We start from the raw sequence: 19,740 nt of genomic DNA, 5'->3' as shown, positions 1-19,740 counted from the left end.
AGCTGAGGTGTAAAATGTAAAATAAAGAATGCTTAAAGGGTTAGTTCTCCCAAAAATGACATTTTTACCGTTGTTTACATTTATGTAGGGCTGTGCAAAAAACTGTATTTTAAATCGCAATCATGATTTCTGCTTCTATTGTTAAATTATGCATAATTGTCTGCAATATTTGCACACTGGTTATTTATCTATTGTTTCGGGGGGGGTTCTTCTCATTTGAATTTGCATTGATAACAAGTCTCTACAAGCATTTATGCAGACTTCCTTTAAACTGATAGTTTTTCTACTCAGTGCACACATGCACACATCTTCAAGTAATCCTAAACTGTCATAAATAAAAAAATGAATCTTGACTCTATTGTTAGCAACTTAACAAAAAACATTACACATAATATGGGAGTTGTTGGAGTTGATTTTAGGAATTTCACAGCTTTAGTTTGTGAAACAAGCCTCTTATTGTATTGTTTTATATGGATAGTAAATGTTTATTTATATGACAAATATAATACATTAGATGAGGCCATGCAATTTGGCGTTCTTTTGATTTGCGTTTACTTTCAATAATTCAGATGCAATCTAAAAATATATATCTATAATGACTAATTGTGATTGTATTTATTAGAAAATGAATTGAACTATTATCATATAGCTCTACCTTCATATAATTTTCAACCTATATCCCAACTAACAGGGAATAATTTGTTCTTTAACATAAAATGTTATATTTGTTCTCATATGTTAGGAGGAAATAAGAGAGAACATTCAAAGGTAACATTCTAACATTTTCAAAATGATAGAATGGAATGTTCCTTTACCCAAGTAACCAATAAGAAACATTCTTAGTTTAAAAATCGGAATGTTTTGAACGTTTTAAATAAACCTTCTGAAAGAATCTTTTCTAAATGATAAAATGGAATGTTCCTCTAATGTTTGAAAAACCTAGAAAAAAGGTCATATATATATATATATATATATATAGTATGTATGTCTAAAAGGTTGTTTTAAATGTTGAGAGAGTAAACAAATGTAACATTCTAATAACTTTTTCAAAATTATAGAATGGAATGTTTCCAAGGAGAAACATTCCTAATAAATAAAAACAAACTGAGCGTTTCATCATTTAAAAAACATTAGGAAGCAACAATTTTCAGGACGGTTTTTAAATGATGAAATTTAATGTTCCACTTAAGTTCGCAAAACCAAGAAAAATACTGTTTAAATATATATATAAAAATTAAACATTGAAAGAACTTTCAAATGTAATGTTTCTCTTAAGGTATTCGAAATGATAGAACGTTATTATTAACAGCATTGCTACCATTGGAAGGCAGAGGTGAACCTCTTTTAAAGTCTTAAAAACATATGCACACGCTAGCCTCCTTCTCTCTGTTTGCTGTTTCTGCACTTTGTGGATTTATTCCAGGCCAGTCCAGTCTGACAGGCAGCGAGCGCTGTGACGGTCTCTGGAGTAATGCTATTCTAACTCACTCTCATTGGGCTCACTGAAATAAATGCACCATTTTTTCCACACTGGGATGGACAGCTTGTGCTCGTTGTCACTAGATAGTATCCAAGCTGCTGGTTAAAAAGACAGAAAAAGTACAGTGAGTGAAAAACAGGTTGTGTAGATTGAGGTTAGAAAGACCTTCAGAGCTCTTTAGGAGAAGAATGACGCAAGATTGCATTGATGGGAGATGTAGCCAGGGATTTAATGTAGCAGAAATCATGCATTTTACATTCAGAGAAGCAGATGAATGGACAAACAAAACCTGGTTGTGTTGAGCAGGATCTGAAGGATATTTAACATTTCTTCTTAAAGCCAAAATTCTTCTTTGTTCTGATTCATAGTCATATATTATTTATATTTCATATATTTAATTTATATCTCACATCATGTCATATATATATATATATATATATATATATATATATATATATATATATATATATATATATATATATATATATATATACATATATATATATATATATATATATATATATATATATATATATATATATATATTTGCTATTAATTTGATAAATCAGTCGGCTAACTTAGTATTGCTTCTATATGAATAACTGGACATTTAAAGCTTTTTAAAGGAAGCTGGGATCAGTCTTAGTCATGTGTGTTATGTAAAGCAGAGTATTTTGAGATGATCTTGTTGTTTAGCCTGGAAACAGACTGTAGGCGTTCACAAAGCAGAATAAGATTGACCGTTACAGGTCACTAGTACAGTATATATAGCATTGTTCCTTGCCGAAAAACCACCTCGGTGATATCTGTTAGCTACTATAAGCATTTTATGTGTAGGTTTCCAAGGAAAGGACTTATCTTCATGATAGTGTGTAGAATTTTCTTTGTAATTCTCATGAAAGACCGATTTATATTAAGCTCATTTGTACTCCCTGTAACAGAGATGAGCACTTAAATATCATTTAGGACAAGAGAAGGGAATAAATCAGCACGTATGCTGCTTCATGTCCTGTGTGATTGCTTTTATAGCCATCAAAGGTCACATGACGCAAGACACGATGAATGTAAAGGGAAAATAATGAGAGAATAAGTATTCAAGTCGCAGATATCTGAGGAGAGATTTAGTGTGTAATAAATTCAGTGATGATTCCTCCTGCTGTTCCTCCATCTGTTCAGCTCTACTGCGCTTTGTGACTTTACCCACAATCCACGGCGTGCTAAACAAAACGAAGAACACCACGCTCCTTCATCAGTCCATGCTGGAAAACAAGCATTTGTAATTGAATCCTGTTATCAACCCAGATCTGACTGTGTTTTAAAAACAAGAAGAGGAAAGATTGTTATGCACTTCTGTTGTGTCTATATTATACATTTTGTATTCGAATTGAAGTATTATCAAAAGAAATGTAGGCCGTGGAATAAAGACCTTTTTATAAAATAGAGAAAAAATAGACCGCTTTATCTGCTGTAATGAATTAAAGAAGTAAACAAAAGGTTAATTATCAGTCTGTTGAAGTTCATTTAATATTGCACACAGTTTTTGGAGAATATCAGGCTTTGAAAACAGAATAAAATGCGTTTTAATAGAATTCTGAAAAGAATTAGGTTCTTGTATCTATGGTGATTAATCAAAGGAATAATCAAAAGATTAAATAATTATTTGTTTTTGTTCTTTTTGTCTTCCGGCTGTGGATGTTGAATAACATGTTCTTTAATAAAATACTGATTTTTTTTATTTTTTTTATTTTTAATAGACATAATCAAAACATTAATTGTTCATCAAAATAAATGTTCATTGAAGTTTATAACATATAGAAAACATAGGCTTTTTATCTATTGTAATAAACTGAAGAAAAATTCGGGAGAGTAAATGATTATCAAAATAAACGTCCATTAAAGGATGATTTTTTAACAAACGTTATACATGTATTGTTCTGTAATAAAATATATAGAAAAAAATAGTTTGATCAATCAAAGACCTCATGCAGTGAAATATCAGATAGTTTGTGGTGACTGTGATGAAGTCAATGTGTTATATATATTACATATATTTTCCGCATGTTCTGGTATCTCATCCAGACGAGACGAGACAGCACTTCTCTTCATTTCTCTTTGTTTGCTGTATATTGCCAACAGCCAATAGGATTAAAAAAACTACTTCCATTTATTATACTAATTAATTTAGGTGAGAATATCTTCTTTGTGGATGTGAATTACTGTCCGGATGTGAATGTGACAATGAATGGACTGTGTTATTCAGCGCTTACATTTGTGAATACACACAACAGTATAAAAGCCCAGCTTACATAGAAAAAGAGATAGTTGCTCCCAGTGCTTTAAGTGGCCCAAAAGAGGTGCCGGTATTTCTTTTCTTTTCTGTTTTTTTTTTTTTTGATGACTCTCCTCATCCCCTGAGGTAACAACAATTATATTGAAGGGGTTTTATATACAGCAGTAAATGATTCGCGAACCCGCTTTGAACTGATTCAAATGATTTTCGATCCCCAAATTGACTCAATGATTCGCGTATCCGCTCCGAGCTCCCGAACTGACTCTAATGATTCGCGATCCCGCTCCGAACTCCCAAAATGACTCAAATGATTCGCGATCCCGCTCCGAACTCCCAAACTGACTCAAATGATTCGCGAACCCGCTGTTATTATGAGTGCAAAAACGTAAATCTTATTTTTGAGTATGCCATTCAAAATACTGAGGCTGGTTCATATTTTTTTTGTGGAAACAAATCTTTTGTGATACATTTTATTTTTCAGGATTCTTCAATGAATTCGAATGTTCAAAAGAACTGCTTTTATTGGATATATAGAGCTTTTATTATCTTTTTTTTTATTTTTTGCTTTTTTTTTAACTGTCACATTTGGGAAGTTTAATGTGTCCTTGAATGAATAAAAGTTTTACATTCTTAAATATGTTACCATTATCAACATAAGCAGTATTAATAGTGTTATTTTAGTATAATTGAGATACAATTTAAATCGTAAGAAATATTTTGAATTCGTTTTATTTTAGTTATTATTTTTACTAGTTTTATATATATATATATATGTGTGTGTGTGTGTGTGTGTGTGTGTGTGTATGTTTAGTTTCTATTCATTTGATGTATTTTTTATATTTGTAGTTTAGTCACTTTAAAGTTTTAATAAATAAATTATAAATAAATTGAATATAATTTATATATAATTTTAATGGATGTCTATCATTTATATTAGATATATAGTTCTTGTAACTTTTTATAAATAGTTTTTTTTTTAGTTTATTTAGTTTTAGAACATCAACAACATTCTGCAACTAGCAGAAATAAAATAAGTTTACTTTTTTTTTCTTTTTGTTGTTGTTGATTTAATCCACTAAAAATTTATGTATTTGCAATTAATGAAAATGTTTTTCTTGATGCCTTTAGTTTTAGTTGACTATAAAACCCATAGTTCCTCTGGAGTGGATGTTAATATCAGATCTGGTGTCTCTGTGTTTGTGTCTGTCAGAGCGCTGTGGCCATGTACGATGGTGCGAGGGTTCCCTCCCCTGAGGACCCTGCTAACGGGGTCCCACTGCAGCCCGAGACCCCCGCGGCCACACATCCCAAAACTAACGAGGAGCAGGAGGAGAAAGAGGGCGACCCACCTGAGCCCGTCCTGGTGAAGAAGGCTCACCGTGAGATTCTGGACCATGAGAGGAAGAGGAGGGTGGAGCTGAAATGCATGGAGCTTCAGGAGATGATGGAGGAACAGGGGTGAGTGAACGAAATATACAGTGTGTGTGTTTATGAGTGATTTGATACTTTAAAATAAGGATTTAACAATTATGCAAACAGTTGTCATGTTGACATTAGAACTGTTCCAAAGCCTAGAACACTGCCTCGTTGACTTCTGTGTCCAAAGCTGCATCTTGTACTTTATTTTGTGCTTTTAATCAACAATTTAAAATTTCAAAATGTTTTTTTATAATTTGCATTTACCTCTTTACTTAACTGAAATAAAGCTGAAATAAAAAAAATATATTTTCTAATAAATGTACAATTTTCTAATATAATGTTTTAATCTAAATCAATATTAGATGAAAAAGTTGTGAGTTATGTAATACAGTCTATCTACATTCTAAACATAAGTATTTGCATGCATTCGAATATTTTTGGTGGGCATAAGAAATGTAAAAATCTTAACGACCTCCAAACTTTTGAATGGTTTGTACTGAATACAGTCTTATGATAAACTATTTATTTATTTTTTGGTCATAAAAAAATGACAGATTTATGAATTTCTGTGAATTTAAATTCATTTAATTTAAAAGTCAGTCGTAATTCTGACTGATGCATGGCGCTGCAGGATGCAGTAAAGCGAGCGGCCTGTAATACGGCTGTATTGGTGATGTGACGGAGGATTTGTGGCATGACTGACGTCTGCTCTAATCCACACGTCCTGCAGACGTCTGCGCTCGGGCCTCGTCTGACGGCTCCTGAAGCAGCTCTCAGTGTCTCTAATTAAACAGCAGCTGTGTGACCTTGAGGCAGAACGAATGATGGTGATAAAGCACACAAACACCGCCGCCAGGGAACCAGCTCAGTGCACAAAAGCTGATGAAAGATTTGCTCCTGTTTGGGATTAGAAATCTGCTAATGTGCTTAAATGCTTAGTGAGTGAGGTGCTGAGTGGGCCTGAATTTCTGCCTCCATTCATCAACACACACGTTAGAGACACAGAGGAAAGCATGTTTGGTTTATCAGCAGTTTACATTTACAGATAGTTTCAGTTCTGTCACCTGATTGGTCAATCCAATCTAGTGTATAACAGTGCACAGAGAGACTATGACTATATTTTCCAGAAAATAAAGTTTGAATGAAAATGTGTGTCCTTAATGTTATTAAAGAGAAAAAAAAAACAAAATTAATAATGACAAAAATAGGCATGCTGATAATGAACTAGCTACTAGTGAGAGTTGGTTCCTATACTAAAGTGTTACCAATAGAATAGATTTACCAGCACTTATCAAAAACTGAATTAAGAATATGGTTCATTTAATGCAAAGTGTGTAATTTATGCACCAGTTACGCCAACCAGTGGAATTTCAAAAATAAAGACAGGTTTCCCAAACATTGCACATCTGTCTGTATAAAGTCACATGTTTTTCTTTACTGCATCCTTTTTTTTTTTAGGGGAAAAATACTTTTTCTTGTTAGGAGCTCTGAGTAATAGCTATTAGACTTATGATGATGTTGGAGATGGAGGATGGCTGTGGATCAGCCATCTGGCAGTGCACACACACACACACACACACACACATTGCATGATGACTAATTGTCTCTGCTTTAGGAGATGTTGGCTCTCCATATGTTTGTCCCAGAGTGAGTAGCGGCAGACGGTGTACAGCTCTGTGAAAGTCAGACGAGCTCCATTCACGAGTTCACATCTACGTATATTAATACCGTAAGTTTATGCGTATTTGGCGTGCTGTCCGGGTGGAGGGCTCCGAGCTCGGGATGTGGCCCGAACCCAGAGTACTCCCCCCGGTTGTGGTAAGAGTAGATGGATCTATAAGTGAGGAGAAATGGGGTGGAGGAGGGATGCTGAAAACCGTCAATGAACAGAGATAGGTTCTGCTGTTATTTATACCTTGTCATGAGTTGATTACTGATTGGTCTCCACTTGTGTTAATCAGGTAATTAATGAACTGCGACTGTTCCTCCCGAACTTTGTTATAAAACAGCATTTCACGAGTTCACATCTACGTATATTAATACCGTAAGTTTATGCGTATTTGGCGTGCTGTCCGGGTGGAGGGCTCCGAGCTCGGGATGTGGCCCGAACCCAGAGTACTCCCCCCAAAAACAAGAGAGCAAAAGGACAGCCGCCGGACTACGAACCCCCCAAAACGCAGAGATTTGGCGGGCTGACGTTTTTAGAAGTATGGTCGTTTGACCAGGAGATCTCGCATTGCCTCTGGCAGAAGTAGAGGAGCAGGCAGGTCCTGTTGGTTAATAGTTGAGGAAGAAGCAGTTACGATGTCAGGAAGACGGGCTCCACCGTCTGCCTGCGAGGTGTAATGATATATTGACTAGATGCGTAATGTATCCGCTGGGAGGCTGAGGCTCGCTGGACAGATAGAGGAAACAAATTATATTCCTGCATCCGCTGGAAGACTGGCTCGCTGGATGAAGAACAGAAAGAGGTGGATGCATACTGCGTCCACTGGGAGACTGAGGCTCGCTGGACGGGTAGAGGAATGAATAGGTATTTACTGCGTCCGCTGAGACACTAGTGCTCGTTGGACAGACAGAGGAAACCAAAAGATATTACTGCGTCCGCTGGGAGACTGAGGCTCGCTGGACAGATTTGGGAGACGAATTATGTCCCTGCGTCCGCTGGAAGACTGGGCTTGCTGGACGAAGAACAGGAAGAGATGGATGCATACTGCATGCGCTGAGAGACTAGTGCTCGCTGGACGGACAGGGAAATCAATGGATATTTCTGCGTCCGCTGGGAGACTAGTGCTCGCTGGACAAACAGTGGAAAAATAGATTTTATTGAATCCGCTGTGAGACTAGTGCTCGCGGACTGATAGAGGAAACAAATAGATATTTACTGGGTCCGCTGGGATGCTGAGGCTCGCTGGACGGACAGTGGAAACGAATAAATATTTACTGCGTCCGCTGAGAGACTAGTGCTCGCTGGACGGAGAGTGGAAACGAATAAATATTTACTGCGTCCGCTGAGAGACTCGTGCTCGCTGGACGGGCAGTGGAAACGAATAAATATTTACTGCGTCCGCTGAGAGACTCGTGCTCGCTGGACGGACAGTGGAAACGAATAAATATTTACTGCGTCCGCTGAGAGACTCGTGCTCGCTGGACGGGCAGTGGAAACGAATAAATATTTACTGCGTCCGCTGAGAGACTCGTGCTCGCTGGACGGACAGTGGAAACGAATGGAAACGAATAAATATTTACTGCGTCCGCTGAGAGACTCGTGCTCGCTGGACGGGCAGTGGAAACGAATAAATATTTACTGCGTCCGCTGAGAGACTGGTGCTCGCTGGACGGGCAGTGGAAACGAATAAATATTTACTGCGTCCGCTGAGAGACTCGTGCTCGCTGGACGGGCAGTGGAAACGAATAAATATTTACTGCGTCCTCTGAGAGACTGGTGCTCGCTGGACGGGCAGTGGAAACTAATAAATATTTACTGCGTCCGCTGAGAGACTCGTGCTCGCTGGACGGGCAGTGGAAATGAATAAATATTTATTGCGTCCGCTGAGAGACTCGTGCTCGCTGGATGGACTTACTGCGTCCGCTGAGAGACTGGTGCTCGCTGGACGGGCAGTGGAAACGAATAAATATTTACTGCGTCCGCTGAGAGACTCGTGCTCGCTGGACGGGCAGTGGAAACGAATAAATATTTACTGCGTCCGCTGAGAGACTGGTGCTCGCTGGACGGGCAGTGGAAACGAATAAATATTTACTGCGTCCGTTGAGAGACTCGTGCTCGCTGGACGGGCAGTGGAAACGAATAAATATTTACTGCGTCCGCTGAGAGACTCGTGCTCGCTGGACGGGCAGTGGAAACGGATAAATATTTACTGCGTCTGCTGAGAGACTGAGAGACTTTTAAATTAAAAATTTATTATGTTTGAGAACGGCGAATTATGCAGAGGCTAATGTGACTGGGAATGTGGGGAATCGAAGCTGATCATAAACCCTTGTTGAAATTCACGTCGCTTACAGTGAAAACTGAACAGCTTATTTCAGTGAAATAGCTTAACATGATGACTTTTTTTTTTTTTTATATATATATATATATATATATATATATATATATATATATATATATATATATATATATATATATATATATATATGAGGGAGGTAAAGAAAAGGCTCCTGCGGGAGCAGGCACTGCTGCGGCAGTGAGGAGATACGAAAGGGGCTTTTGCGGGAGCAGACACTGCTGCGGCAGTGAGGAGATATGGAAAAGGCTCCTGTGGAAGCAGCTCTGCATTTAACCCATCCAAGTGCACACACGGCAGTGAACGCGCACACACCGTGAACGCACACCCGGAGCAGTAGGCAACCATTTATGCTGCGGTGCCCAGGGAGCAGCTGGGGGTTCGGTGCCCTGCTCAAGGACACCTCAGTCATGGCATGGCCGGGCCGTGACTCGAACCCACGACCCTAGGGTTAGGAGTCCACTCTCTAACCACTGGGCCCTGAGTTCCCCCTCCTTGACTGTGGGAAGAGTAGACAGGTTAGTAACATTTTCAACCTTTGTTCATTTTCAACCAATGTGGAGGAAGTTTTTTACAGTATAAAATAAGAGGCAAAAATTATTTTACTATTGTAAATATGAGTTTATGACAGCATTTATAATTAAACCACGGTAGCAATAAATTTACCATTGTCTGAGACGTCATGAAATGTTCTTTAGCATCGTGACCATAGAATGTAGTCATGGTTCTGCAAGGTTTAGCATGGTTTCCAGAGATCTGGAGCTGATTCTGGGTAGCTCGGTGGTTTGTGACTGTTGTCTCGTGGCGCTGTCTTTTAAGGGGCCGTTCACCGATCACCCTTTTTTTTTTTTTTTTTTTTTTTTTTTTTTTTTTTTTTCTCTTCTCAGGCGCGTTCGCACCGCATCGAGTTGAAAACATCTCAACTTTTCAGGATGCCGCAGCGCAAGAATATCAGACCTGAACCAGGAAGTTGGTCACCAGATCACAGGGTAACCAGTTAAATTGCATGGAGACACCGGAGAGCGCCTAGATGTTCCTCTGAGGTGCTCGCTCATCGCAGTTGTGCTGCCGTGGTACACCATATCGGTTTTGCAAAGGGAACAAAGAGACGTTTTATTTGTCCTCTGTTTAAAGTATTCTCATACTTTTAATAACAGTGGTCTCTGTTTGTGATAGAATGCAACTTCTTCATTCGCCGTATGCCATTATGCGAGATGTAAACAGTGTGACGCGTCCACACATTGCGCGCGCGTCTACGTATTTTTGTAGTCGACGTAAACGATGATGTCGACACGTCGTTGCAGCACTAATTAGTGGTGGAAATTATGATTCTTTCTAGAGATTCGTTCATTTTCGGTTCATTCACCAAAATGATTAGTTCAGAGATAATTTCTTCGTTTTACACAGAATATGGGTGTACTCACACTAGCCAGTTTGAACCGTGCCCGAGTGCGTTTGACCACCAAAGCGCGGTTCGTTTGACTAGTGTGAGTGCACCGAATCATGCCCGGGCGCGGCTCGATTAGCTGGCCCTGGCCCGCTTGGAAGAGGTGGGCCAGGGCACGGTTCAGTTGGACTCGGGCGCGGTTCGCATGCAGTGTGAGCGCTAACCATGCCGGAGCACGGAAAAGGACGAGTTGAGTCACGGTTTTGCGACGCTCCAAAACCAACATGGCAGGGAAAGGGTCACTTTTGGTCTACGGCAGAAGTGCAAAACGCATAAAAACTAAAACTGCAAAGTCCTTGCTGCACTTCAGTTGGTACATTGCAAACATCCTCATACGAGCAGCGTGATTACGTGCAAATTTTCGTGCCACTAAGGCGACACATCTGTTTAACAACAGGCTGTGGACCAAACAATACAAAATTATCCACAAAGAAAACAGAGCGATGCACTCCATGGTGTTCAGAGAGCGCCGCTCTTCCTGTTTATCCCGAAACTGTCTCACCATAATGACGTAAGCGTGCCCCGGAACGAATGCTGAAACCCTATATGTGAGTGCAGGCCAGAGGGGGAGTGGGGAGGGGGGACAAGCGTACTCGGGCCCGGTTAATGGCAACCGTGCCTAGTGTGAGTACACCCTATGCCAGCAGGTGGCAAAAGAGTGTATTATGTGTTGTCTTACGTCAACGAACGCATTCACTTGTTACAAAAATGATCTGGCTTTATTAAAATGTGTGTATAATCGCGTTCAATATATGAAGTCTAATTGAGTTGTTCAGATGAACAAAGCACAGGGTTTCTTGCCTAATTAGCATTTTAATTGTTTGGTCAGACAGTCTGTATATTATATATTCACATCCATAAATCGGGGATTAACCTTTCTTTTACGGTCTATGGATTAAACGTGGAGTTGCTAAATATCAAAACAAGCGTATGTGCACAGTACTGTACCTATAACTGCGCTTTGCATTTTCGAGATTGACATGCTAAAATAGCAGATTAACCCAGTTTACTCTAATTCATTTTGTTCGCGAACAAGATAAGCTATGAGCCAGTTCATATAATTCACAAACGACATGTATCCGTTTATTCAGTTCGTTCACGAATGACAAGTGTGCCAGTTCAGTCATTTCACTCACGAACGATAAGATCTCTAGATCTAGTTCAGACTCATATGAAACTCGTTCATTGAAGGGCGTATTCGTTACTACATTCAACAAATCACATACTCTGTCACATCTCATACTCGAAGGCTATCGGCTCGATGTTGAGTAATTCTTTGACAGGATGAAACGGTTGTTACCCGGTTTACTGAGCTGCGCATGCGCTGCTTAAAGCGCCGCGCTGCTATGAAGGGAGAAACTTTACTGAACGAGAAATATGAGTCAGTGGATAACATGGACGATTTGTTCGCCTAAAAGATTCGTTCACCTAAAAGATTCGTTCAAAAAGAACGATTCGTTTACGAACGACACATCACTAGTACTAATGGATACATCTGAAACACTGGTTTCACGTTGTAGTATAGACTGTGGAAACAGAGGCTTCTGAAAACTATGAGAATCATTATGCAATGAAAATCATTATGTCTGTAAAACATACCAACAGACATGATTATGGCAATAACGTTAATTGCAGTTATGTGCTATTCACTTACAAGCAGTTCTAAAGATATTTACTTGTATGCTTTCATATTACGGTCCTAGAAAAACTCAGAATTTACTCACACTGCTGTCCTGCGGCAAAATGAGGGTATAATGATCACGCCAGTAGATGGTGAAATATGTCCCCAAGGAAATTGGTCCTGCCAGAATAATTGCATGAAACTTGTCTGTAAAACCTCAGTGAGGTTTAAACATGCACGGTAAGGCAGATGATATCTTTGGACATTTCAGTGTGGATGATGACTACCTCATGGCCTGATTTAACAAACTTTAAGCCTCCTTTCCACAGGACGCGACATTTGTACACGATTGTCGCATTTCTCCCTCTCGTGGCAGGCGTGCTTAACTTTCAAACTGGTCGTGCAGTAGCCCTAACTGTTACCTTGACATGTTCACCATGGTAAAGTTAATAATTTGAATGAATATAATGTTTAATGTATGAATACATCATCGCAAATCAGATTACCCCCTAAATAAAAACGGTAGGTTTTATGGGGCTAATCACGTAAATAATGGTTTAATAATTATTTCTGCCATAATTACTATGAACCACCATTTTACATAAATTATGTTGAAGAATAATGTCAAGGTTAACAAAATATAGGTAATTCTGACCTCGCACCGAAAGATCACATCCGGTCGGGGGTTTGCACACGGCCTGGTCGCAGAAGTTTAAATATTTGAACGCATCCGAGGCTCAATTTGGATCTGAATTTCCACATACATATGTGAACGGAACTCCACGCGGCTCTCGCACTACTTCTGGCCGCAAACCTGTATTTACCGTCTTCATCTGAAAATTTATTGATTTATGACGCTCGGTCTGCGCCGCTAGAGGAGGCGGCCTCAAACTGCGCCTCGGCCTGAAAAAGCCGTGGTGAAAGGCTGAGCCGCTGCGGGAAGTGAAAGAGGCTTGCTGCAGTAAGAACTGAGGAGCGGGCTGGTTGAATGCCTGCTGGTGCTGCGATTCCAGCGCTCAAAGAGAGCCCGGTCTTGATCGGATCAATTGTGGTGTCAAGCGAAGCGAGCTTGAACTTTGCATGGTCTATTGGCCACGACGTGTGGCTTGGCAAGAAGAGCAGCTGTCGCGATGACGTTTGATGGTGCTCAACGGCCGTGTTTAATGATCATGGTCAGCAAAGTAGCAGATCTGAAAAATCACCGGTATGGATCTCCTTGTTGGAAGGAAAATTTCGTCTGTGATAAGATGACGGACAGCGCGAACCGGGATGCTGAAAACCGTCAATGAACAGAGATAGGTTCTGCTGTTATTTATACCTTGTCATGAGTTGATTACTGATTGGTCTCCACTTGTGTTAATCAGGTAATTAATGAACTGCGACTGTTCCTCCCGAACTTTGTTATAAAACAGCATTTCATGTAGCGTTTGCTGAAGACCTGCTTTTCTTGTGTTAAACATGCTTCAGCGGCCGCGTGTTTTCTGTTTATCTATGTTTGAGCAAGAGACCTACACATGTCATCCTTGAGGCTTCTTAAACAGCCGAAAAATTTATTCTAACATTTACACTTCTTCATGCCGATCTAAACTCATATCACGTTATTCTGTGCAACACACATGAGATTTTGAAGAATCATTCCAGCTGTTTTTCATACAATGATTAAAAAACACTATAACTGTACGGTGTAATAAATCACATGATGGATTTGCGTGAGGAATATTATTTACTGAAAAACTAGCTTTTCATTGTCGCTCTTGAATCTCATGAAGTTCTTAACCCTTCCCCAACACACACACACACACACACACACACACACACTTTCTTACCCGCCCAGCTCATTTTAGCTTGATTAAATAGCCATTGGATGAAGCTCACACAAACATTTATGCATAATACATTATTAATGATTTGCACATGCAATATTAGACTTAATGTTTGCATTTTCCTGCGACTTTTGTGCTTTATATGAGTCGTGGAAAAAAGGTGTGCTGTTATAAGATAAATACAAATTTATAAAAAAAACTATAAATGCATATTCAAATAATAAATATACATTTTAAAAAGGGAAAAAAATATATACTAAAACTTATTATTTTTATTATTTTTTGTTTATTTAGTACTTAAAGTTAAACTTAATGAATGAGAAGTGTTACCTTGGGAATTAGCTGAAATAAAATAAATATAAATATGTAATTTTTAATCAAATATAAATATTATATATCAATAAATTTGTTTATTTTGGGGTTTCAGTTACAGTTTATGTTGATTACCCTAGGCTTAACAACAACAACAACAAAAATTGATGCAACAGTTTACATTAGTCTTTTTCACTTGTTACAAATTACCTTAAAAAATGGCGTACAAACAATTTCACTTTTAAATTGCTAATAAATTTCTCAATTTATTACAAAGAAAGGCAAATAATTGAATTAAATGTGAAACTTTGAAGTAGAAAGAAGTTGATTACTCAAAATCTTAATTGTTCTAATATCAAAGAAATGTAATTCCATTTAATTTCAAACATACACTGTAAACCCTGATAAGTTCACAGAACTCAAAAAATATTTTGTAACAGATTACACAAAAACATTTAAGTGATGTTTTTAAATGTTTTAAGTTGACATAAACTTAAAAAAATTTAATTCCAGTTGCCTTAAAGGGGGGGTGAAATGCTCGTTTTCACTCAATATCCTGTTAATCTTGAGTACCTGTAGAGTAGTACTGCATCCTTCATAACTCCAAAAAGTCTTTATTTTTATTATATTTATAAGAGAAAGATAGTCTGTACCGATTTTTCCCGGAAAAACACGAGCGTCTGGAGGCGTGGCGTGTGGGCGGAGCTAAAGAATCACGAGCGCTAGTAGGCTTTTGAGTTGAGAGCGTTTGGAAGCTGTGACACAGATCCAGAGGCTGAAATTTAACAAGAGCAGCATCAGCAAAGGCAGTATGCTATGTGGTATGTACTGCAACTGTATATATTTGCTTAGCGGTTTTGGAAAATGACTAAGTTCCTCTTTATGTCGTCTTTTTTTTTTTTTTTTTTTTTTTTTAAGCTGTACATGTGGAAAGTGCAGTTTGATGACAACATCGCATGTTGTTTACTTGATGTGCTTACGCGCTGATAGCTAAGTTAACAACACTGAGATATTTCAAGCAGTTTTACTCACCGCATGCGGTTCCAACACACGATCGTGACCCTTTTCCGTTGGGATTGCATTATCCTTAAGAAATAAACGATGTGCAATCCGAAATGCAGGGAACAAACACAAACACTTGCACAACTCCGTTGATGCTCTGTAAAAATAAACTCCATCCACTGGTCCCTTAATGCTGTTTCTCTTTTGGTAATCTGTGCAGGGTTGTCTTGCCCTGGCAACCAAAAACACACTTCTTTTGTGACTTTTCGCGACGCTCTGGCTCTGATCAGTGAAGTCTGTTGTGCTCTCAGTGCTCTGCTATACGGGAGCGCGCGCTCTTCCAGCAGAAGTGCCTCAGGACCCATATAAGGAAATTCCGCTCCATCTAACGTCACACAGAGCCATACTCGAAAAAAACTTTCCGAAACTTGTGACAAACCGGACGTACAACTTAATTTTTGAAACTTTGTCCATGTTTAGCATGGGAATCCAACTCTTTAACAGTGTAAAAAACTCAATATGCATGAAATAGCATTTCACCCCCCCTTTAAATTATCTGAGAGTTATCTTAAACAATTATATTTCTGAACTTATAATTAGGGAGTCATTCACTCATAATTTTATCTATTTTTCAACTCCTATAATGTGGGAAATGCACTCAAAATTAGGCTTTTGCTGTCCATCCTCAGTCTAACCACAGGCTCTACTCTTCACCACAACGGTAACACTACAAATCCAACATAACATAAACCTTTGTAAAATCTAATTAACACAACATTTATGTATTAACTTATGTCCCTCTATGTTAATATTGTGTAAAAACACACAAAATAACACTTAAGTTCTAAATTTATTTTCCTTGTTTTCTGATGCAAAGCATGCTGGGAACTAGAAAACACAATCATTTTAAGTTCACCTCACTACAACAAATTTTTGAGTTAACAGAACTTATTTAAATTAAGTCCAATGAACTTTCGTTATTATTTGAGTGCAATTAACTAATTTCATTTGATTAATTTCACTGTTTGGTTTTACAGTGTACTGTAACAGCATTGAACACTAAATCACTTTACTTAAAAACAAATTACAAATAAATTAACAGTTTCAATCACCCAATATTAATTGGAAGTACTGATTATGTAAGAGTTCATCAAAATAATGTTTTTAACTGAAAGGTTTGATTTGATTAATATATTTTATATGTAAATAACTGTAAAAAGTGTTAACATGGAATCATTATCTCAAAGAGCTATTTCTGCCTAATTTAACCCATTACAATCAGTTTTTTGACTTTTTTTTAAATAGTGCATTTCGATGCTATTATTTTTATTTGTGGTAATACGGTTTGTGGTGATACAGTAGATCCACTCAATTTCTTTTTAGAAATGCATAAATTAAATACACCTGTAAGTGTTTGAGCTTCATGTGTCTTGTTGAGCAGAGGTGTGCTGTTCTATCACAAGTGACTGGACTCGTGTTTGTGCACCTGTCGGATGATAAAACAAGTGAAAAAATCCAGCTGTAGTCAGTCGTCTGGCATTTTCACCCCAGCAGGAACCAATTAGTGGAGTGTAGCTGTTGGAGCGATGCTCTGGTTAATCGCTGCACCGCCACCGGCTACACCAGCGGCCCAACGCCTCCATCTGCCTCCACCTCCGGGATCAGACCTGTCCACGGCCAGAGACACAGGGACGGACAGATGGAGACGAGGATGAGGCTTCATATATAATTTACACGTTCCCCCGGAGAAGCATGCTGAGACTCAAGTCAATGAATGGACGGATAGAAAGATCCACTCCAGTAAGGAAAGATGCAGTCCGTTCTGTAACTGGATTCCCAAACGAGTCTGAAGCTCATAAATATGCATGAGGTGTTTTTATCAAACCTTAGCGCTTAACCTTGCTGTAAACCACTAACCAGCTCACGCTGTGTTCAAGAAACACTCATTTAATGTTAAGTCTAACATTCGCTTCTTAAGCAGTCTTACATTTTGAAGTATTTTTCCATCGAGAGCAAAGGTGTTGTTTCGATAAAAAAGGCATTTTTATGAGGAATTAATTCTGCATTAAATGATTTATGAAATGCTGATGACTTCGTATAAACATAGTATGAAAAGGAAATTTTAAAAGTTTAAGTGTGTTAGTTTAAATAACATGGAAAGACACACTTAAGTTGTTAAGTTTGGTTTCTCACAGCCTTATATTGTGTGTAGTAGTATGAGAAGTAATAAATTCATATTTATGAAGCATACTTATCATTCACTACATTCCGAAGCATAATATCTGACTTTTTACTCTACTTAATTTGAGGAAAAACATGTTGTTTTTTGATGCATCACAGAGACTTTCTTAATTTTTTTTATGTAACAGTATGAAACACTAACATGGCTTTCCCTTTACTAAAAAAAAAAACATAAAATAGCAATTCATTTCAACATTTATTCTCAATATCCAGTCATCTTCTCTGATTCTTTTCAATGAACTGGCTCACAAATCACATTTAATGATTCAACTTTCAGGAGATACCCAGAAAACATGTTCTAAGAATGTTCTCATTAAGTTACGGTTAAGTTATTTTAGCTTTAAAAACTTTTTTTAATGCAAAGAAATTAATAATTTTGCAAACAATATGAAAATGTTACTTTTGGACATTCTGAAACAAGTAGCAACATTTAAAAAACATTTGACTAAAGTGTTTCAGAAATAATAAATCATGTTTTTGTTTAAGGTTTTTCTTTTTATGTTTTGAGAACATTATTAAAGAACAGATAACAGATAAAATACGTTTGTTCATAACTTTGAGAGAACCTTTCAGAACATCCTGGAAACATTCCTTGTTATTAGAGTAATAATTCAGTGATTCAATAATATGGACATAGCAAAGTCAGGTTAAAAATAAACAGCTAAATTGATCTTATGCACAATAAAACCAGTTTCTTTTGCTGAAATAAAACATGCACGAGTTAACAATTTGTACAGTATGCACTAGGGGTGGTTCTAGGGTGAGTGGAGATCCGGGGCTTAGCCCAGAAAAATCCATGTATGTGACTTTTTATTTTAATAAATCAGAAAGATTAAGATTAAAATATACAAAAACAATAAAAACAAAAACAAATTTAAAACATTTTATTTAAAGTATTGAGGAAAATACATTTGCTTTATGCAAACAAAAATGCAAAACAAATGAAACAGCGCGAAAGCAATGATTTTGCAATACATATTTTCCATGGTCATATCTATTAATTTATTTGCAACACTGCTTTTATTTTGCGTGTCAGTCTAGTTTGAGCTTGCCATACCATTTTTCCTTTGCGCTTTACTTTTCTGAATGTCTCTCTTTGTGGCACTGTTTTGACGTGGACGGGGGGCGTGTACAACATGCCTCCATGGAAGTGACGTCATCGGCCCGAGACGCAGCTCACTGATCCAGGTCATGTCATGATGAGCAGAGACTTGAGTGGATCGTTTATTTTTATTCAGTAGCATCAAAACATTCATGTTTTCATTTTATTTACTTTATTATTAAATGTATGTGTATTAGCAGCGTTTGCTCAAGTTAAAGCAGTTGTTAACATGAACATCTGCTGTTTATTTCTCTCAATGTGCACACATTTATAGCATTATGTGTATTGGGATCGCAAATCATTTGAGTCAGTTCGGGAGCTCGTAGCGGGTTCGCGAATCATTTGATTCAGTTTGGGGTTTGCGAATCATTTGAATCAGTTCGGGAGTTCGTAGCGGGTTCACGAATCATTTGAGTCAGTTCGGGAGCTCGTAGCGGGATCGCGAATCATTTGAGTCAGTTTGGGGATCGCGAATAATTTGAATCAGTTCGGGAGTTCGTAGCGGGATCGCGAATCATTTGAGTCAGTTCAGGAGCTCGTAGCGGGATCGCGAATCATTTGATTCAGTTTGGGGATCGCGAATCATTTGAATCAGTTCGGGAGTTCGTAGCGGGATCATGAATCATTTGAGTCAATTTGGGATCGCGAATAATTTGAATAAGTTCGTAGCGGGATCGCGAATCACTTGAGTCAGTTTGGGGATCGCAAATCATTTGAGTCAGTTCGGGAGTTCATAGCGGGTTCGCGAATCATTTGAGTCAGGTCTGGAGCTCGTAGCGGGATCGCGAATCATTTGAGTCAGTTTGGGGATCGCGAATCATTTGAATCAGTTTGGGAGTTCGTAGCGGGATCGCGAATCATTTGAGTCAATTTTGGGATCGCGAATCATTTTAATAAGTTCGGGTGTTCGTAGCGGGATCGCGAATCACTTGAGTCATCTGACTCTAGTTTGGGAGTTGGAGCGGGATCGCGAATCAT

At 38.1% G+C, this 19,740-nt stretch overlaps 1 protein-coding gene across 2 annotated transcripts in view; it reads left to right on the top strand.

Moving 5' to 3' along the window:
• The window catches only part of LOC113073428 (serine/arginine repetitive matrix protein 3), a 72,197-nt gene that overhangs the window by 23,390 nt on the left and 29,067 nt on the right, over positions 1-19,740 (top strand). For both annotated transcript variants that reach the window (XM_026246311.1, XM_026246301.1), the window contains exon 2: positions 4,981-5,228. In XM_026246311.1, the coding sequence (XP_026102096.1) occupies positions 4,993-5,228 (236 nt within the window). In that variant the 5' untranslated portion in view covers positions 4,981-4,992. The remainder of the gene's footprint in view (positions 1-4,980; positions 5,229-19,740) is intronic.

Source organism: Carassius auratus, chromosome 5 (assembly GCF_003368295.1).
Source record: "Carassius auratus strain Wakin chromosome 5, ASM336829v1, whole genome shotgun sequence".
Classification (NCBI taxonomy): domain Eukaryota; kingdom Metazoa; phylum Chordata; class Actinopteri; order Cypriniformes; family Cyprinidae; genus Carassius; species Carassius auratus.
The sequence above is the reverse complement of the archived record's forward strand: the minus strand, read 5'-3'. Positions and strand labels throughout refer to the sequence as shown.